Source organism: Brugia malayi, assembly GCF_000002995.4.
Source record: "Brugia malayi strain FR3 genome assembly, contig: Bm_v4_ChrX_scaffold_001, whole genome shotgun sequence".
NCBI classification, from domain to species: Eukaryota; Metazoa; Nematoda; class Chromadorea; order Rhabditida; family Onchocercidae; genus Brugia; species Brugia malayi.
Window position 1 is genome coordinate 104,736 of NW_025062479.1, and position 19,905 is coordinate 124,640.

The window sequence follows — 19,905 nt, forward strand, 5'->3', positions numbered from 1 at the left end:
TTGTAATTCAATTTGATGCATTTCATCTCACATACACTTGTTATTTTTGTGAGTTGAAATAAAATTTGCCTTTCGATATGATTCATTTGCGATTGAAATTTATTTGTGTTATAAAGCTATCAAAATTATTGAAATTCATCCATCATTTAATCTTCAATGCACTACTGAGTAATCCAAATGAACTGATGATCAAAAGTGCCGTCGACTTTTTGTTTTTTGTTTTCAATATACCACTTCTTTTCGAAATATTTTACAACATTTGACATTTAAACTTTTACATTTGAAAATAGGTTAACTTGCAGCATTTAGTTTTTTCTTAATTTGACAAAAATAAACTGATATCCGAGGTGATACTTCAAAGAATTTAAAATTTACAACCTGAACAGAATTATTGTGACAATACAGTCATCCTGAAATTTAATTAGCCCACTACGTGCAACATGAAACGGATAGATCATTCCGGAATGATCGTAACAAATAATTACAAAATCCAACTATAGTCAAGGAGTGATATCAAAAGAAAAAAGAAGAAGGGAAAACAGTAATTTATGAAACATCCAGAGATTGCTAATAATTAGGAAACAATGTGGATGAGGAAGTAAGAGATATTGCTAGTTATTCGTATTAAAATGACATAGAAAAGTATGTGAGGAAAATAATGGATAACAGAGATTGATGATATTCTCACGATAGACGAAATTAATGACATGTGGATGATGTGTGTTGGGTCTGCGTCCGAGTTGCGAATTCCTTAATTACTGCAGTGAGATTATACATTGATGAAGTAAGTTGTTGATAAGTTGGTCGAATTGCTGCGATATTTTTCTTCGCCGTCTTCATTATTCCGCGGTTATGCGGTACGGCAAGAAATTACGGATGGATATACGCGTCCAAGTGCTATAGTTGGACATTACACTTTTGAAATTTTAAGAAATCTTGAACCTAACAAACCCAACAATCCCTGCTAAAAGATGTGAAATATTCCGGTTAAACAGAACAGTGTAATTTTTCTTATCTAACGAATTAGGTTACCCGACTACATCAAAACAAAAATAAATGAAAAAAAAAAAAAAAAAGAGATCAGCAGGAGCTGAAATATAGTCAATCATTGACTGTTTACAGTAATCGTGCATGAGCTGATTAAGTAACAAAAATTCTTTTTAGATTAAAATCCAGATGAATACTTTCTGAAGTAATTGGTAAGAATTCAGAATACATATATAATGCTATGTTTATATTCCAATGGAAATTTAAGTTATTTTTAGATGTTTTCTAGTACATTTTTGACTTCTCTAGCGTTGTTATTAGCGTTTTAGCTAATATTTGCATCACATTTCAAAAATAAATGAGGCACCGAAATACCCTGAAAACAAGGCTTGTTGTATGTAGAGAAATTCCAAACAATGCATAGTATTCATTATGTGAAGTTGGAAAAAGTGCATTTATTTTTCCAAAGGTCTCGTTTTTTTCCTCCTTTTTTTTTTCTTTTTTTTTTTGCATCCGATGGTTCTTTTTATTACGCTTTTCACACAAAAACATTCCGTAAAAGTGGCGATGCTAAATTTATATTTGTTGAGGGTATTGCTATGATAACTCGATTACGGTCATGGGTGACATGGTCATGGACTTATTTGTGGGCATTGTGGTTCTTATTGGTCATCGCATTGGTATATATCCTACGTGGCCCACTTCATATTACTGAATCCCTCGAAAGCGGTATTTTTTTTTTTTCATTTTTTTGATAGTGTAACATTCCTTCCGCGTCTGACTTTCCAAAATTTCTATTCTATTTCATATGATTACAGCTTCTACCTATTTCAATAATTTAACGCCCAAATTTTACGTTGCGTTGACGGGAACATCGAGTCTGGTGTCCGGTATCATACTTATTTTCGAGTGGTGGTATTTTAAAAAGTAAGTATGCTGAAAATTGGATAATAGCTAGAATAAGTGAGTGCATCAAGAATTGTGCAGTAATTGGATATCAAGTAAATGTGTATATTAAACTCGCTATTACAATTAATGCCTTGAAGATTAATTAAACGAAAGGACTCTAAAGGTTTAAGTAGTTGTTGACAACTATAGAAATTTCCAAAATTGGATGATTTCTGCATTAATTTTACAGCAATTCCGGTGATAATGGAACAGGTAGTGAAGATGGCAGTGACAATGAGGATGGTATTGAATCAGCCAGTCGAAGCGTACCAGGTTGCTGGCTTTACTGTTATGAGCTTTATGTTGTTGTGATTGTTGTTTTATTTTTTGTTGCTCCCTCCTAATTTTCTTTTTATTTGACAGCATGTTTTAGAGTGCAAAGTTTGGCGAAATCCAACTGCCTTATTTCGTGGCGCTGAATATCAAAGATTTACAAAAATGACAGGAAAAGAACCACTTACATATTATGATATGAATTTATCAGCTCAAGATCACCAAAATTTTTTTACATGTGAAGGGGATGCGGGAAGACAAGACTATGAGAGTGAGTTTCTACCAGAAAATGTTACATCAATTCATAAATTACAATTGTTTAAATGATGTTGGTTGTTGAGAATGATGCAATGTTTTGCATAATTTTTGCCACGTTTACTGAACTTGTATTACGTTACTGTATATTATTTTGCCATACATGCGCTTTTTTCGTAAGAAAAATAGATGGAAACTTTAGTAATGCAAGTGGCATGGCGAGAACGTGATAGTTATTCGCGGATTAATGCAGCATACAAAGCACTGGAAATTAACCCTGAATGTGCTCCAGCATTAATATTATTGGCTGAGGAGCAATGCCAAACGATTGCTGATGTAGAACAAACTCTGAAGTAAGCAGAAAAGATGCTCGAAATTCTAGATTCCAACTTTTTTTCCCTTTCGAAAAGATTGTTGTTTATATTCTTCCATTTTTTTCTTTTCTCAAATCTTTAGAATGCTGATCGTATCACTCATTGAAAGGTTTAAACGCGACGTGCGACATCCACTACTGGTAGTTGTACGATCATGTAGTTTTTTTGTTGGAATTACCTCTGTGGCAATGCTTTGATTATGTCATGCCTTATATGGCATGCCTCAATCTTATGTCATGTTTTTATAAATGACGCTGTTGTCTCAAATGAGTGTCACATCGCTTGTGCAGTAGCAGAGCGTGGTAATTTTGCTTCTTTTGTACACACAGTACTATTCTTTCCATCATGTTACAGGCGAGCGTTAAAAGTAACAGAAGCAAATTATCGAAAATCCCAATCACAATTACACTATGATTTAGCTTCAGATCCAGTACATAGTAAGTTCATTGCCATCTAGTTTATTACCAGTTAATTCGTTCTTACTATACTCTTTTTTCTTTTAACGGTGACATCTATATTTGTTAATTGTACATGCTGTACAGCTGTACGTTCGCTAATGTGCAGAGAGAATTAAATCTTACGAAATGTGTAACACTACCGTCCAGGAAAAATATTTCTAGGGCGTGATGTCAATTTGCTTGTTTTTGTACGCCGACGTCTGGCTATGTGTGCACGACGGCAAGGACGTTTGCGAGAAGCAGTCAAAATGATGCGAGATGTAAGCTATGGCGCGTTAGCATGTTTGTAGTTGTTTTAGGCCTTTTCATCCTCTCTTCTACTCTTAAAAAAATCCTAGATTTGTGTATAGGCTAAAAATTAGAGTTTAGACTTGTTGCCCACCGCAGTTTCTGCTTTCGGGAAGATGAACGATGAGTCGAAATTCGCGTACAAAAGATGTTTGATTTGGAATGCCATTTTGCTGTGTGTTATTTCAACGAATTATTATAGTTGATCAAAGAATTTCCGATGCTTAACGTAATGAACATTCATGAAAATCTGATTGAAGTGCTGTTGGAACAACAAGCTTACGCTGATACTCAGGCTGTTCTAGCTCGATATGATGGTAATCTATTTTTTTCATTATTACTAGATTAGTTCTTGATAATAGGTACTTAAGAAATAGCAGTTGCTGGCTAATTTATTAACTATCTATGAACACTGTTCGTTTAACACTTCCCATTGATAAATTATGATATTTTGGTGCGTCTCATTTTTAGATATCAGCTTACCGAAATCCGCAACTATATGTTTCACATCAGCCTTGTTAAAAGTGAGAACTGTTGCTGATAAGTAAGTATCCCATTTCTGACTTCATCACTTTTATTTTTCTGGGACTCCTTTTTGTTAAGAAAAGTGCTTTTTTTTTCTCTCTGTCTTCATTAATTTTATATCACATAAAGCTGAATCTGGTATCAGCACAGTTTAATCTGTCATCATATATGGAAATCCAATGATCAACTTATACAATGTTTTTTTTTTTTTTTTTTTTTTTTTTTTTACATTAGGCTTCTTGTCTAGGACTTTTTATTGTTTAAGGTTCACGCCCGATTTCGTGTTGAGACGTGGGTTAAGTACTGCAGAATTAAATGCTGTTGATGCCATACATCGAGCAGTTGAATTTAATCCTCATGTTGCAAAATATCTGTTAGAACTGAAGCCATTGATATTACCACCAGAACATTTATTAAAGCGTGGCGATTCGGAAGCTATTGCCTATTCGTTTTGGCATTTGCAACATTGGAAGCGAATCGATGGCGCCCTTTCATTACTACAATGCACATGGGAAGGAAGTATGTTTTATTTTTTATTATTTATTTGATATGATTAACATAGAATGCAAAATATTGGTGAAATATATATGGGACATATTATTTACTAATATAATGTCTTTCGCCTTCAGCATTTCGGCTGATACCGAATCCTCTCGAAAAGGGCCATCTTTTTTATCCCTATCCATCATGCACCGAATCTGCTGATAGAGAACTTTTACCGGGTAAGTTTGTTCCATCAATTGTTAATTGTTGTTTGACTTTCATCTGCATGTCAGGAATGTATAAAACTGGCTGTAGAATAAGAGTTTTAGATTGAATTCATTGTGATATAATATAGAATTTAAAGATATCAATGAAGGAATAAAACTAAATTTATTCTTTAAACGTTTCACTCTTTTTAGCATGGCACGAGGTATCAGTGTATCCGAAGCGTGATTTGCCGTTCTTTACTGTACTCACAGCTTTACTTTTCTTCATTACTATCGTTTTGGCTATTTTCACGCATCAATTTCCGAAGGTGATCTTTGCCATTTTATTTTTATTAATAAATTGGAAGACTGTGAAATCTAGGAAATCTGCTAAGTATCGGAAAGATGATTGTCGGTGTCATATATAGATTTTTGTGGGATCTATTGCTGATTTGTTACTGTACCCTAGCATAGTCATTACCCACTTAACACATCATTTAAATGTCATCGAACACAAAATTTTTGTTGAATAGTTCTCAATTTTCGTCAACGACTCGTATGTTTTGATTTCATCTATGACCTTCCCATTGTAATTTCATAACACTCAACAGTTTTTTTGTTACAGGAATTTATACAACCTTTGAGTTCAATTGCAAATTTATTCCTTGGTTTTCTCGATACAATTTATAGTCTTGTCCCGGATAATGTTATCAATCTTCTCGCATCAAAACCAGTTGTTCCGCCTCCCAGTGAATCTATCAGTTGAACTAGTGTTGTGCTTTCATAATTTATATGGGAAAAAATCACAAACATGGATCTTTAAAATGAAAAGAGCTTTTCCAAGAATAATTGCTTTGCAAAGAGTTTTTTGTATGTGTTTTTCAAGACATAAGGCATTTTACTTCATCAAATCATTAAAAATTTTGGCCATTTAAGTAAGGAAAAACTAGAGACTGATTTGTTGAGTTTTTCATTAAAATTTTTTATATTTGTTAAAAAGTATCATCTAAAAAAAGTACCATATATGTTGGGTAATTTATCATCTATTACGATGTGTATCTATGATCTGTTTTCAGCAATTTACGAGCATAATGATACGGTTAGCGTATCGTCGTCCTTTATTTATTTGAGATCTCACACATCTCGCTAAAGATTACTCATTCTATAAGTGGTTAGATTATAATTTTGTTACTGTTGCTGTCTTTGTCTTTATCGCAGTATGCTTAGTAAAATATGAGTAACAGATAGTTCAGTGCTTTGACTTTGATTTGTTCGCTCTTTCATGGTTTTCTTTTTTTTTTTCTTGTTCCTCTTAATCGATTTAATTTATAAATTACCTTTATTTTCTGAATTTTGTTACGTTGTACGGTTTTTCTGAAATGATCGGTGAATATCATTACTATTTATTTTTCTCTTTATATATGTGTGTGTTGTTATTTGTTATTGTGATGTTGCTGTGATGTTGCATTTATGTCAGTTTTTTAATTTCCGTTGAAGTCTTTTTGAATTCTCTTTGTGGTTGAATTTTTAATCCATTTTTTTTTCTCGTCAGTGGATATTTCAGCGGTGCATTTTATTACAGTGAACAATTTTCATGTCAAAAAGCAATGAATAAAAACATTTGTTAAAAATTTAAAAAGTCGGATGTATTCTGGTCTGAACCATAGTTGTTCCACTATTTAAATCCGGTTTTGATTTATTTTCATATTTCTTTTGGGATCGGCATAAATCGTTCGCTTTTAAACAGGTACCGGTAGTCGTTCATCATTCGGCACTTTACCGCGAAATTCTACTCAAGTAAATTTCGAGTCATTCGTCATGATCTGTGTGAAATTACTAAGGTGACTGGTTTTATGTGATGTTCACTGAGATTTCTGGTGCTCATTTAGTTTGTTTTACACTACAGTATTGATTTGTAGTTTTGATTCTTGGAAACTGAGTTACGTACGCTACGCGAGCAACTTATGTTGGTGCAAAAAAAATTTTTCTTTTTCTTAAGATTTTGATGTCAAGCAGTGGACCATTCTGTACAGCTGTTGAAGCAAGAAGGCTCGTAGAAAATCTGCTGTCGGATTTGAGAACGCTTTCGACAGAGGCTAGAAAAAAGCATTCACAAGTTAAAGAGGTAGTTCCAAATTTGCTACATGTTGTTATATTGTATGGTCAATTTTATTACTGTTATCATTTTGGATAAGGATGATGTGAAAATAATTTAAAACCTGTGTATATTGAATACCTGAATTTCTAAACTATTATTCACTTCTCGTATTACAGGACTGTCAAATTTCCAGCTAATATACGCTACAGTTTCCATCATTTTCATAATTGCTAAATCTGGTGTTTTCCAGGCTGCTGAATCAGGTCTCGTAAAAATAAAAAATATTAGTGCAGCATCCAATGAGCAAAATTTGCTGACAAATATACGGTGTGCTAGTGCCGAGCTATTACAACCACTTATTTTGGGTTGTTCAAGTAGAAATGCTCGTCTCGTTCAGGTGTCCTTGCAAGCCATTCAAAAGATGGTCCAACACCGAGTGATTGAATCCGTACGTCTTTTTTTCATTTGTCTTTTTTTTTTATGTTTATAATTTTTATATTGCTGGAATATTTTTTGTTCCGTTCAACTTACTGTTAAATACATATTAAACATCAACGATCACGTGATTCTAACACTGAATATGTTTTCTATATGCATTATCTATACGTCTATATCTGAACATTATCTATACGTCTATATGTGCATTAAAGCTGTTGGAGTGGTAATCAAGTTAACTGTTGAAAATTGCAGGAAAAAAAGCAATTAGAAATGAAGCTTGAGTGATATTATTTGTTGCAGAATTATTATTAAAATTTAAGAAGCATCTTCGGAAATGTACTTAATTAGTACATTTTTATTTTAGGCTTCTGCTCATATTATTGTTAATGAACTTTGGCATTTGATGGAAGCAGAGTGCGAAGAATTGCGAGTTTTGCAAACATTAACACCTCTTGTCAGCACTGAATTACTGGTTACTGGGCAGTGGCTTGCAAAGGTGACATTCATTATTGCTGTTGGTCGAATGCAGTATCATTATCGTCTCATTACGTCGTGCTATTGTTTTTTTTTTTTTTTTTCCAGTGCTTAGTGATGTGCTTCCGTTTAAATTTTGCAAAAGATCCAATTGTAATAAACACTGCATCAGCAACTGTACGACAAATGGTGAATTGTGTTTATGAACGAGTTATCCAGGTACTTTCATTCCAGAACTGCTTTTGTTTGCTTTTTAATGTTTTCATATTATAAAATTAATTCGATGTACCTTTATGATACCGTTTCATACTTGAGGTATGTTACCACGAAGTTATATTGTCAACAGTGACAATGTTTCAAATAATCTATCCCACACTGATTAAATCGGCAGTGTCTTTTTACTGGCCAAAACAAAAAAAAAATTACGAAAATTTAAAATTACATATTTCTTATGAATGACGAAAGTTATTCTTTTTCCAGGAAGATGGTTTGAAAGGTTATGATATGCCAGTCATTCATCATACTGCACGAACACATGCGAAAGCTCCAGCACTGGCATTAAGGTCGTGTGCTTTGGATGGTTACATGTTGTTCCATGTAAGTACAATTTTCTTTCACTTGTTATTCACAAAACTATGATATGGTGGATACATGCTCATAGGACCGAACCGAAATATTTTTTTTTTTCTTGGTCTTTCATTTTTTTTTTTTTTTTTTTTTTGCTTCCTAGCTTTTCTGTCATTTTCTATTACCGTATTTATTCTGTTTTTTCCTCCTTTGCTTATATTTTTCAAATTATACAATATTTATTCTATATACATGTATTTGTTGGACTACCTAAGCAGTACTGAACTGTAACCATTTCGAAACGTCAGGGGTCTTTGATCACTATTATTTTTTTTTCCAGGATCTTTGTTTGCTTATCAATTCTGAAGCACCACTTTGGTTGGTTGGTATTCAGGAAATGACACGTACATTAGGTTTAGAATTGTTAGAATCAGTGCTTTCTTCCTACCCATCTGTATTTATCAAGGTTCTTTAATTATCCTTTATTATTGTATGCCGTTAATTGATATATTTAGTCATCTTATTTACTGACCAATTATTTATTTACTTTTTGAATATTCCAAGTAAATGGAATAGATTTTATTTTAATTTACTTAACTTCTCGGTATTTCTCTTATTTTTTCAATAATTGCTTTTTTTGTAGCATCCCGAATTTGCTCAGTTATTGAAAGACCAAGTATGTCCCTTAATCATCAAACTGTTCGCACCGAATCATAAGCAGATGCAGGTTGCGTATCATTTCATTCTTATTACCAGTATTTTGTTTCCATATTTGGTGAACCATATTTTATCGATTCGATTTTGTTCCTTGTAAATTGGTTCTTTTTTTTTGAATATCCAGATTTACTTCGAACAAATATTTGAAATTTATTTTATTTAGATCACATCGCAGCATCCTTGTTCAAGTACACACGCAGCATTAGATTCCATTTCATCTCAAATGCCTTGTTCACCGGAACGTATATATTTTCCAATTTCGATGCGACTTTTACGTGTCGTTGTAATTTTGATTACGCTTTATTATAACTTATTGGTTTGTTTATGATGGTTTTGCATCTTAATTTGATTGGAATCAAAAATTTTGCTAGTTTTGAATGACTTTATTTAGACATTGTAATCAAGTTGGGAAAGAAAAAATTTTGCTGGTTTTGAATAAACATTGTAATCAAGTTTTTGTAGGTCTACGTGACAGTCTATGTACTCTTTAAATTTAGTATGCCATGAATTAATTTGGTAATTTCAGGTAACAGAATGTGAAATCTTCTTGGCGTTACTTGTAAAGTTTCTGGAATCCGATAAGCTGGGATGGCAGCGTGCTATTGCTGTCGAAGTTTTGCACAAAATTGTTGTTTTACCCGAGCTTTTAATGTATATTTTCATCTCATAAATTTTTTTCCTAGTTCATCAGACTTTTTAGCGATAATCTTGTCAATCCGTCTTCTTTTTAATTTTTTTTTTTATTGATAATTATTAGTGTTGATCGGCGTAACTGCTATTTACCACTAATAGATTCGCTTTAGTTGGTTCTGTGAAAATTACGACGCAAGGCCAGGTGCCACGAAAGCAATTAATTCTATCGTATCTGGCTTGGCAGCGCACGTACAATTGTCGTTTTTGCGTCCCAATGTATCGGAAACTAGTAAGTTTATTATGTTGAAAAGATTTTTGTATAGTATTTTATAGAGTTCAATAATTGTCGATATCTTCTTCCTTAATTGTAATTCATTTTGTGACAGAGGAATTTTTATCCGCAAAGTGGCGGTCCATATATATGTCTTTATTCCATTTCAGTGTGTACAAGCATTAAAAGCTCACACCTAATCGATTTTATGATCCTGAAAAAGGAACCAAGTGGTGTATATTTAAAAAAATCCTAAAGCAGTTAATGATAAGCTGTTTGCTAATTTAATTTTTTTTCAGTTATGCTGCAAATCATGAAATTTATTCAGCAAATGTTATTTTAGTTGCTAAAGATGAGGAACAATTTGAGCCAAACATTCAGTCAGGCTCACAACCAGGCTTCCAATATCGTGGTGTGTGGATTCCACTTTGTCAAAGTATTACTTCCAAGAAATCGTTATTGTAATTTTTTTTTTCTGGTTTCACTCTTTACAATTAGCCAGTTAGAAACAAATGGATTGAAAGAATGAATTGATGGCTGATTTTATTGATACATCCTATTATGTATCGATGAAGACGTATTTGTGTTAGTCATGAAAATTTGGAATTCTGGTCTTTAGATTGTTCATTTTAGCTGATTTCATAATTATAAATATCAAGTTTTTTTTTAAACTTTGCCGTTTTTCAGGTTAGATTCTTTAGAGAAGCATGACGCACTTAATTTACCTAATGGCTATTCGTTATCTTTAACTTATTATTGTATATGCAGCTGCTGCCAATCAGTTTTTGAAGCTATTGAATCTTTGTACTCACGAAAGGAAAAAGAAGGTTGCCATTAATATATGAATTTATTAATCCAATTAAATATATTGAGGAGTTCGTCAGTTTAATTAGTAGAGATATTTATCATTCTGGTAAGAAGTAACCAGCATTGCAGATGTAGCACGAGAGCTGTATCAATCAACTTATACAAACCTTTTTGTTGCAATTTCACTTTTTCTGGATGCAAGGTGAGGGTGATTTTATGCACTACAATCAATAAATGATGAGCCATATTTAGTTCACTTATTTTTGTTTTGTCAACATAAATATCCATTTTGAATAATATTCGAAATGAATTTTTTTTTTTTTTGAAAATCTCTTATAGAATTGTTTGTTGTCTTTTTCTATCATCATAGTTCTTTTTTTTTTTTTTTTTCTATCTTTGGTTTTAGTATCGATGAATCGGTAACAGAACAACTCTTGAAATGCTTTGTCACAATGACACTTTTATCATGTCGGCTGGGTCATACAGCTGGCCGTGATGCCGCGTATTTTGCACTGTGTAAAGCTGCGTTACCACCAAAGTATTTAATGCGAATTGCAAGTGCTTCCAGTAGCTTAGGTCCCATATCAGGATCTTTAATTCCAGCTAGTCCTCACTTCGAGAAAGATGCTTTGACTGGTATGTTGCTGAGAGTCTTTCTAATTATCAATAATTGCTGGATTGTTTGAATATTCATTATATCATAGGTAGTGTAGCAAAACGCTACGAAGTATCAATTTTTTTATGAATTTTTCTTGTCATCAGTTCCATACATAAATTTATGTGCTGCTTTTATACGTTCTTTTCTTGCTTCTACTTTTGTCTTTTAGATAACATTCCTGCTTTCCTTATTTTAAGGTTCTAAAGTGGAAAAGATTGAAAATGAATCGGTATCGAATCAGCCATGTCAAATTATAGCAGTTAGTACTATCTGTCCAACTCCTTCACTTCCTTTAAATTTTTACAGTGGAACTGTTGTGGTATGTTCTTTTTAATTCAATTGTTTCTCCTGTACATTTTCGAGATTTTTACAGTTCGAAACTTCGATTTTAAATATATTGATTAAAATATCACATATTCATACTAGGTTTTTTGTTTTTTAGTTAACTGCCAAAAATGTGCAAGTGGCACGTATACTAATAAGCTGTGCTGAAGCTAATGGTCAAGATTTGGGTGATTGTTGGCATCTTGTACTAGCTTCGATGCAACATTTAGTATGGATTTTGGGAATGACCCCAAGTATGCAAGGCGGATTTCGGTCTGATGGTATGTGATATAATTATGAATTATGGTAATTCATGGCGAAAATTGGTTGCGTATTTGAATGTTAGAAACTTTTTCTTTAAAAAAGAGAAAATCTTTAGCAATTCTGGAAAATTCGTTTAAGCCTTATTCAAAAGCAGTATGTTTTACAAATGTTAATACTCCACATTATTTATATTATATATGTACTAATTTGAGGCGAAACCATTGATGGGACCTCACTTGTAAGTGGTTCGCACTCCAATACCAATGTTCTTACAACAGCTGCAATGGCTGATGTCCCCGTTGTAGTATGTTTATTTCATTTGTTCTTTTCACATTCAGAAAGAGCTACCAATAATTTTTTTTAAGAATTAGTGTATTTATGAATGCAGCAAATTTTCTTGCTTATAAAATTAACTTTTAGGCAGCCATGCTGAATAAATTATTTGATTCGACAGCAAAGCTTGACGATGTTGCATTACATCATGTGATTGCGGCGTTATGTAAACTTTCTTCCGAAGCAATGATCGTAAGCAACTTCTGGATTTGGAATTTCTGTTTTTGTATGGTTGAGAACCTAAACCATTTATGAATTATAAAAGGGTTTTTAGGTATCACAGAATGGTTCCCGTGAGCCTTCTTTTTTTCCTGTTGCGAAGTTGCAGCAAACAGGGATGGCAAATCTTTCACGTTTAGAAGTATTTTGGAGACCTGTAACAGCTCATCTTATTGAGGTTACATATCACTTGGCGTTGTTTATATATATATAGTGAAATACTCTTAATATTTACCCAGTGCTAACACACAATAATGCAAATGAAAATATATGTGCTTGTATTGTTGAAGGTATCGGGACATCCTTATGCAAAGCTGCGAGAGTGGGGTGCACAAGCATTAACAGTATTAGTGAAAAGTGCTTTAAAAGTCAAAACTGCAGTTACAGAATCGGTTTGTTGTATCTTATTCGTAATCCATATTTACAAACGACTATTCTAAATTTTTATGTAAATTTGTGTTTCACGATATTTTTATGTTTTTGTTAATTTTAACTCTGTTTTCTCAATATGGTGTAAGATGGTGGGAATCAGACAATGTTGAACAGCAAAAGGAATAAGATTTCAAGAAAAATGAAACTAAATTTCTTCATATTGTTTGACAGCTTCAATGTTTTAGTGATTTTGATGAATCTTTGAATGATTTGTGCTTTTTAAGTATTTTCACTTAAATTCATTTCATGTCATCCATTTGCAGAAACGTCAACAGTTGATACTGTCACCTTTATCAATAATGTCTGAAATTGAATATATAGATGTACGCCGGAAGCAAATCGAATGCCTTGTAAATGTGTTACAATCAGCTGGTCAGCAATTAACTTCTGACCAGTGGCCAACCGTTATTGAAACTGTCCGTGTTGTTGTGGCTGGGAAATTAAGGTTGCTTTTACTGCGATTTCGAAATTTTATATCACGGCTTTCTGAATGTTATAGTTGGATTTCGGTTTCTTACTATGAAATATATAGTGAACTGTTTACTCCATTTTCTAGTGAGCTGCAGCTCGAATTGTTGGGCAGTTTTGTGAATTCATTAAAATTTTCCATGATTCCTTGGTTTTTCTTACAGAACTCGATTATTTCTGTAAAAATGAATAATTATCTTGGCTGTGGCGAGAAAGTTGGTGACGTTTCTTAGGAACAGAAGGAATCTGTTGTTATTAAAAAAAGTTAAAATTTCTTGAAATTTTTGTAAAGTTTTAGTTACGATGAAGTACTGGTGAAACAAAGTTATGAGGCAGTCGCTTTGATGATTACAGATTTTCTCGAAATATTACCCTTCCATTGCATACAACTCCTTGTTGAGACTGATGCAAAATATGGTTCTCAACAGTGCGAATTAAATATATCCCTCTCAGCCTTGGGACAGTTGGTAAGTTTTGTAGGCAGTAGTTTGAATTTTCAACCAAGAAGTAGGTAGGCTGGCTGCAAAACCTTGAAAATTTCAATTCATATGCAAATGCAAATACGTATTTAAAGCAATTTGTTGCTTTCAGTGGACAATTTCTGATTTTGTATACCGGAAGAATTCAAAACTTTCGCAAAAAGAAAGTGAAACAATTTGGCTAGTGCTATACAATTGCTTGTCCGAATTATGCGTTGATGTTAGACCACCAGTTCGTAAAAGTGCTTGCCAAACGTTGTTACAAACAATTGCTGCTCATGGTTTAGCGCTAAAATCGGATACATGGAAACATATGGTTTGGAAGGTATGGAAATATTAATCTTTTATTCCTTTTTTGGATTTTGAAATTACCTTTTTTCGTGACCTCTATTAAGCGAATTTTAATGTCGACAGCTCAAACTTAAATTTTTAATTTTTAGGTTTCTCCATAAGGTTTATAGTAAAAAAATTCTTCAATTTCAGATACTTTTCCCAATGTTAGATAAAGTACGAGCTCTAACACTTAGCGCTTCAACAACGCGAACAGATAGTTCAGCTTTAGGTGCTTCAAACATACTTATACATCATTCGAGAGATACCGAATCAAAACAGTGGGCTGAAACATCAGTTCAAACCCTCAGCGGCATTGTCAAAATTTTCAGTGCTCAACGAGCAGTTCTACTTTCACTTGGTCTATTCATTTTATTTTTTAGTCATTTTAGACAACATCTTATTTTTTAATTTGAATCGCGTATGAATCGAGTGAGGAAGCAGAAATTATTTATTAAGTTTTCAGTAGTAATTGGAAGTCAATAATGCATTTCAGATGATTTTCCGACAATGTGGGCAACTCTTCTTCATTATATCGAATATTTGGCTGCATCTGATAATAGTGAAATGACGTTGGCTGCACTTAAAAGTTTCCAGGCTTGTATTCATGTAGTTTAAACTCTTCTTACACTTTTTTTTTTTTTTTTTTTTTTTTTTTTTTTTTCGAGTGATACCGATCTGGTTATACTTGGTCGGTTCACTTTATTATTTCACTGTTGTTAAAAAGTCATTGTACCTTTTCAGATAAAGATTATATATGTTTACAGGAATTATTGTTGGGTAAAATGTCACAAGGCTGTGAGATGGGTAAAAGAGAAAAGTTTGTCAAGTATGTTTTATTGTTTTTTTAGGTTTTATGACTAACAGTAGTGGTTCAATGGTTAATCCAAACTTGTTATATTACAACACTAATTAGAATTATGTATTTAGACATTAGAAATATCAGTTTCATATTAATATAATGTCTATGTATACTTCCTTCGTACTTAACAATATGTTTTAGCTCTCCTCTTGGAAATTGTGTTGGTGATGAATCGCCTGTTTTACCGGAACATTTATGGATTGCTTGTTGGAAGGTTTGTTCATGCTTATGTTGAAGCCATTTTAATTTGTAATCAAGGCATCTCGGTTAATAATGTTCAACTGGAAATGATTAATTTATAAGCGATTATTCGTTTTGCTTCTTTTTCATTTATTCATCTTTTTAATTTCTCATTTGTTGTAAAATATTATCAAGATAAAGTTAAGTTGATTTATTACTGTTTTAAGAGCTGGATGGTTATGTCACGGTCGCTGGTTTTGGCCAAACCTTTCAAAGTTGATTTATCATCGGACGTTATGATGCCCTTATCTGAGAGGTAAAATTTGTTTCAGTGTTCAAAATCTGAGAGTTATATTGAAGGTGCAGTTAGAAGTATAGCATATGAGTTTTCAAATAATTTTGCTGGACTAAGTAGTGTTTCGTTCTCATAGTTTTATCTTGATAAGGTAGTTCTCCTACTTAATGTTTACGTTGTTGAACAACTTTAAAAATTTTCTCGGTGTCTAACACTTTTGGTACTATATTTTGAAGAAATTATATATTCAAATTTTAGGAGTGGAGGGAATTTTATCCCTGGACAAATACATCTCATCACATTACTCCATATATTCACTCCTTTATTTGAACGAGTTCGGAAGAAAATCCCATGTGATGATTTGAAATATGATGAAGTGCCGAGTATTTTGAAGGTAATGCGATAATTTATAATGAATTTCGTTCATGATAAATTATTACTGACTTTTCCAGGGTATTGTTAGTGTTCCACTAACTGCAGAACAAGTTCCATTTGTATTATCGAGTGTAAATGACATCAATCCAACTCTAGAAGCCGTTCTCAGTTGTGTCCGAATTATATATCAGGTTTGTTAAACCAAAAAAGAAAAAAAGAAACAATCAGTTCTTACTGTTTGAGTTCAAGTTTTTTCCAAGAAGAAAGCTATTTGACAGACATTTTTGCAGGATATGTTGGATACAGGTTCATCGTTGCGCCCAGCTTTGCCTGATCTCATCCGTTTAATGCTTGATTTCACAACTTTTGCAATTCATCCACCTGAATATGAATCAAACAAAGCCGAAAATGTTTATTTCGTTTATTTTTTTTTCTTTTTTTTTTTTGAAATTCTAGCGTATATTTCAGTTTATTATGTTAACTATGAGACTCATTCTAATCTATTCTATTTCCATATCGTTGGTAACAGTTATCTTCTAGTAAAGAATAAGATGGTATAAAAATCTAGGCGTCAGTTTAATTTTAGTTTGTTGTGGTGCATAAAAATTTTTTTTTACTATTGTTTACTTACGGAGGAAAAATCAGTCGCTTATTGTTTTCATAATTCTAGAAAGGTGTACAAAATATGGTGATTTTTGCTGAGTTATCATTACGAACAGTGGTAGAATTCTACGCTGGTACCGCTCATTTCCAAGAAATTATACAGTCTACTGTATTTGTTGATATTGTTAAGGTTCGTTTCTTTGTTGTTGCCCAGCACTATTAGAATGTTTATGCTGTCACAGTTACAGTAAAAGAAAATTAGTTTGAACGAAAGCACACTTTTATCTGAAGATTTGAATGTTGTAGAGATTAATTTTATTCGAACTTCTGGCATTTTTTAGTCGTATTAAATATAACCCTCTGATTATTTCTTCCATGTTATCTTCTATCATCAGCCAGCATCTTCAAAAGTTTTTCCAGTGTTTGGCGCAACCAATGGAATTAAAATACCAATGTCCCTCTCAAAGTACGTGGAAAGCAGCAGCGTCAGCATTCGGCACAGTTTTACGACTAGGTCTTCCTATTGCCAGACAGCATTGTGAGTTTTCATTTCCTAAAATATATAAATGTTTATTGTTTACAAATGGTGTATTAAAAAGTGATTATATAAGGACACTGGATAACCTCTAATGTTCACTTTTATTTTATATGAAAGAAAGTACTCAAATTTTTGAAGTGTTTCTAAATCAAGCAGAGTTGTGATAAACTTTCATTATCAATTAATTGATCTATAAATGAAAACTTCAGCTCGTTATTTTAATGCAATTTGGCCGGTAATCGCTGAGACATTAGATCGTTTTCTGTTCAACAATAGGTAAATTCAAATTTTTACTTAATGTTTCCAAGTAACTTTCTTTTGTATGTTTTGTGTTTCGTGTGATTTTATACTTTATATAAAACTTGAATATTTTGAAATGTGGACGGCGAACTTACTTGAAAACTCAAAATGGTTGGTTTTATCATCTATGAAGTTTGCTTTAACTAATGTTTTCCAGTCGTCCATCATGTCCATTAAATGCTGATGAACGAAAAAGGCATGAATTTATCGATTGTCAGTTGATAGAATTGATTAGAACTGAGGTAAATTTTTGCATTCCTTTTGCTGGAATAGTTTTCTTGATTATAAGCATATCTTTTTATTTCTTTTTTCCAAAAAAACATAGTTTTATTTTGATTAGAAGAAATGTTCATTTCAGATGTTGCCGTACGCAAGTGTATTTCCAACTGATTTTATCCAGAAAATAATCGATATACTGAATCGTGGTTCTATAAGCACTGTGGATTCCTCTGATGTCTTTGGTATCGTTTTATTGTGGGTTTGACATTATACAGAGTTACAGTACGTAATATTGCTATGTGAAAATTTTTTCAAATATATTATTGTAGAATAATATGGTCATAGTCGATATTCCCCGTTGGGTTTAGTTTTTCTCAAGTAACACTTATTGGTAAAATTTTCTTGTAGCTTTAGACACATATGCGCAACGAGCGGAGTTATCTAAAGTATGCTTTGAAGCGCTGCTATCAATGAGTCAAAATGAGGAGCAACCAGATATAGTACGAAGTGCGGCACCAGTGCATTTTCTTAGTGGTATAAATTATACTGATAATTAAAACTCGGAAATTTTGACGAAACCATCTAAAATAAATATGTAATGAAATCTGCTTTAAGCTGTGTTTGAATTTAACTGAGTTTAAATAAATCATGAATTTAGATAATTAAATATATAATCCATTTTTTGTTCATTTTGTTTTGTCCAAAGTTTCGCAGATAAATTGTGATTGAAATCTTTATTTTGAGAATTATTACTCCAGTTTCAGAAATTAATTAATTGGAGTTTAAATTTTTATTCTGTTTTTTAGAATCAGTTGTTGACGATATCAAAGGAGTAAGTGGAAGTGAAAAAAGAAGACAGTGTATTGTATCATCAAGTTTAGGTATTTCTGCAATCTCGTCATTGCTGGCTAGATGCAAAGAAGTAATCATTTAGCTACCTTTAACTAGTTATCTCATATTTGCAGTTATTTTGTTTTATAATATTCAACATTTGTCACATTATTTTCTGATTACTTTTTTATGTTTTTCGATTTTTTATTATGTATCTAGGTAATGTTATCGTTTGTCCGTGATCAACTAAACGCTGGACAGTTGCGTCTTTCTCAGGAAAGAATTGTTGAAATGACATCTGTGTTGCACGCTGTGAGTACACTTATTGAAGGACTTGTACGTCATGCTGATAACTTCAATTTGGAATTCTATACAGAATTGGTTAATCTCTATCCAACTCTAGTAGACTGTGTAGCAAGCACCAAAGCAGATCCTCAGGTTTGTAACTTTTAATACATGATACTGTTTAGTTTTCATAACCGTTCGGTCTTGATAATCAATTACCAGTTCTCATGCTGGTGATATGTACATTCAGATTTTTTTTTTTTTTTTTTTTTTTTTTGACCATATAATGGTTACAACATCTTTCTTTTCTCTCATAACTACCGGATGATGAATCCCTTGTCCTTAATGTTGTACTGTAGCCATTTTTCTACTGCAGTATATCAAAATTGGTGAGAATATTCTTCTGTTCTGACATATCACTAGAAAAGTTATTGTAAAAAATTGTTTCAGATCGAGCAAGCATTGATTACTTCTCTTAAATCCTATCAAATATTATTATTGCTGAATGTACATAAATTCGATAAAGAGCGGCATTAATTGATTTTATTTAAAAGTGGAACTCGAAATATGTGTAAAGCTTATTTGATACGGGTTAGCAAATTTATTTATGTTAAGTTATCTTTAAATACAGATATGCTACTATGACGTATGCATAATTCTGTTCAATTGTTGTATAATTTATAAATATTACAAATACAGTTGAAAGCATTGTTTTATAAGTGGTGGCAGATCAAAATACACAGCCTTGATATTATTTATTCCTGAAATTTTCATTGTTCATTAATTGTTGATTTTGTTCACTGCTTTCATATTGTTTATATTTTATCTATTACATTTTCTATTAAAACTGAATTGTTTTTTTTTTTTTTTTTTTTTTTTTTAAGGGAAATAATATTTGAATATTATTATTGTCAATTTATTTGTGTATAATTCCTTTTATGCATATTAGGAAGCTTTTTTTCTTCTTTTTTTTTTTCGTTTTGTGCTATTATTTTTGTGCCTGTGATTCCTCCACCTGTCTTCTGTGTTACTTTTGCATGTTTCTATTTTATGTTTTAGCTTAGTAGCTGAAATATTCACTTATTTATTATAGTACATCCTTTGTTGT

General features: G+C 32.3%; 2 protein-coding genes across 4 annotated transcripts; both read left to right on the forward strand.

Moving 5' to 3' along the window:
• Nucleotides 1–1,586: 1,586 nt before the first annotated feature.
• Nucleotides 1,587–5,563, forward strand: Bm3298 (ST7 protein, putative; the record flags this gene model as incomplete). 2 transcript variants are annotated; one of them, XM_001896968.1, is made up of 13 exons in its annotated part: nucleotides 1,587–1,716; nucleotides 1,806–1,914; nucleotides 2,126–2,208; nucleotides 2,309–2,479; nucleotides 2,666–2,816; nucleotides 3,192–3,274; nucleotides 3,458–3,555; nucleotides 3,786–3,900; nucleotides 4,055–4,127; nucleotides 4,374–4,627; nucleotides 4,738–4,830; nucleotides 5,011–5,126; nucleotides 5,423–5,563. In XM_001896968.1, 13 exons carry the CDS (start codon nucleotides 1,587–1,589, stop codon nucleotides 5,561–5,563), a joined length of 1,617 nt encoding a protein of 538 aa, XP_001897003.1. The 2 variants fall into 2 exon arrangements, with proteins under 2 accessions (XP_001897003.1, XP_042929019.1); XM_043073085.1 differs by lacking the exon at nucleotides 1,587–1,716 and having other exon boundaries at nucleotides 1,796–1,914.
• Nucleotides 5,564–6,802: 1,239 nt separating this feature from the next.
• On the forward strand, nucleotides 6,803–19,334 carry Bma-mon-2 (CG31756-PA, putative; the record flags this gene model as incomplete). Of its 2 annotated transcripts, none has more annotated exons than XM_043073086.1 (40): nucleotides 6,803–6,922; nucleotides 7,146–7,343; nucleotides 7,698–7,829; nucleotides 7,916–8,026; nucleotides 8,288–8,404; nucleotides 8,715–8,840; nucleotides 9,018–9,101; nucleotides 9,255–9,407; nucleotides 9,618–9,742; nucleotides 9,895–10,013; nucleotides 10,339–10,456; nucleotides 10,683–10,822; nucleotides 10,932–11,004; nucleotides 11,209–11,438; nucleotides 11,658–11,779; nucleotides 11,903–12,065; nucleotides 12,261–12,352; nucleotides 12,469–12,573; nucleotides 12,656–12,778; nucleotides 12,891–12,992; nucleotides 13,296–13,477; nucleotides 13,799–13,967; nucleotides 14,092–14,304; nucleotides 14,463–14,670; nucleotides 14,806–14,906; nucleotides 15,077–15,138; nucleotides 15,313–15,385; nucleotides 15,579–15,667; nucleotides 15,905–16,040; nucleotides 16,099–16,212; nucleotides 16,312–16,431; nucleotides 16,692–16,814; nucleotides 17,045–17,162; nucleotides 17,372–17,438; nucleotides 17,620–17,704; nucleotides 17,821–17,923; nucleotides 18,090–18,215; nucleotides 18,488–18,603; nucleotides 18,732–18,950; nucleotides 19,248–19,334. In XM_043073086.1, 40 exons carry the CDS (start codon nucleotides 6,803–6,805, stop codon nucleotides 19,332–19,334), a joined length of 5,064 nt encoding a protein of 1,687 aa, XP_042929020.1. The 2 variants fall into 2 exon arrangements, with proteins under 2 accessions (XP_042929020.1, XP_042929021.1); XM_043073087.1 differs by having other exon boundaries at nucleotides 18,096–18,215.
• Nucleotides 19,335–19,905: the final 571 nt, after the last annotated feature.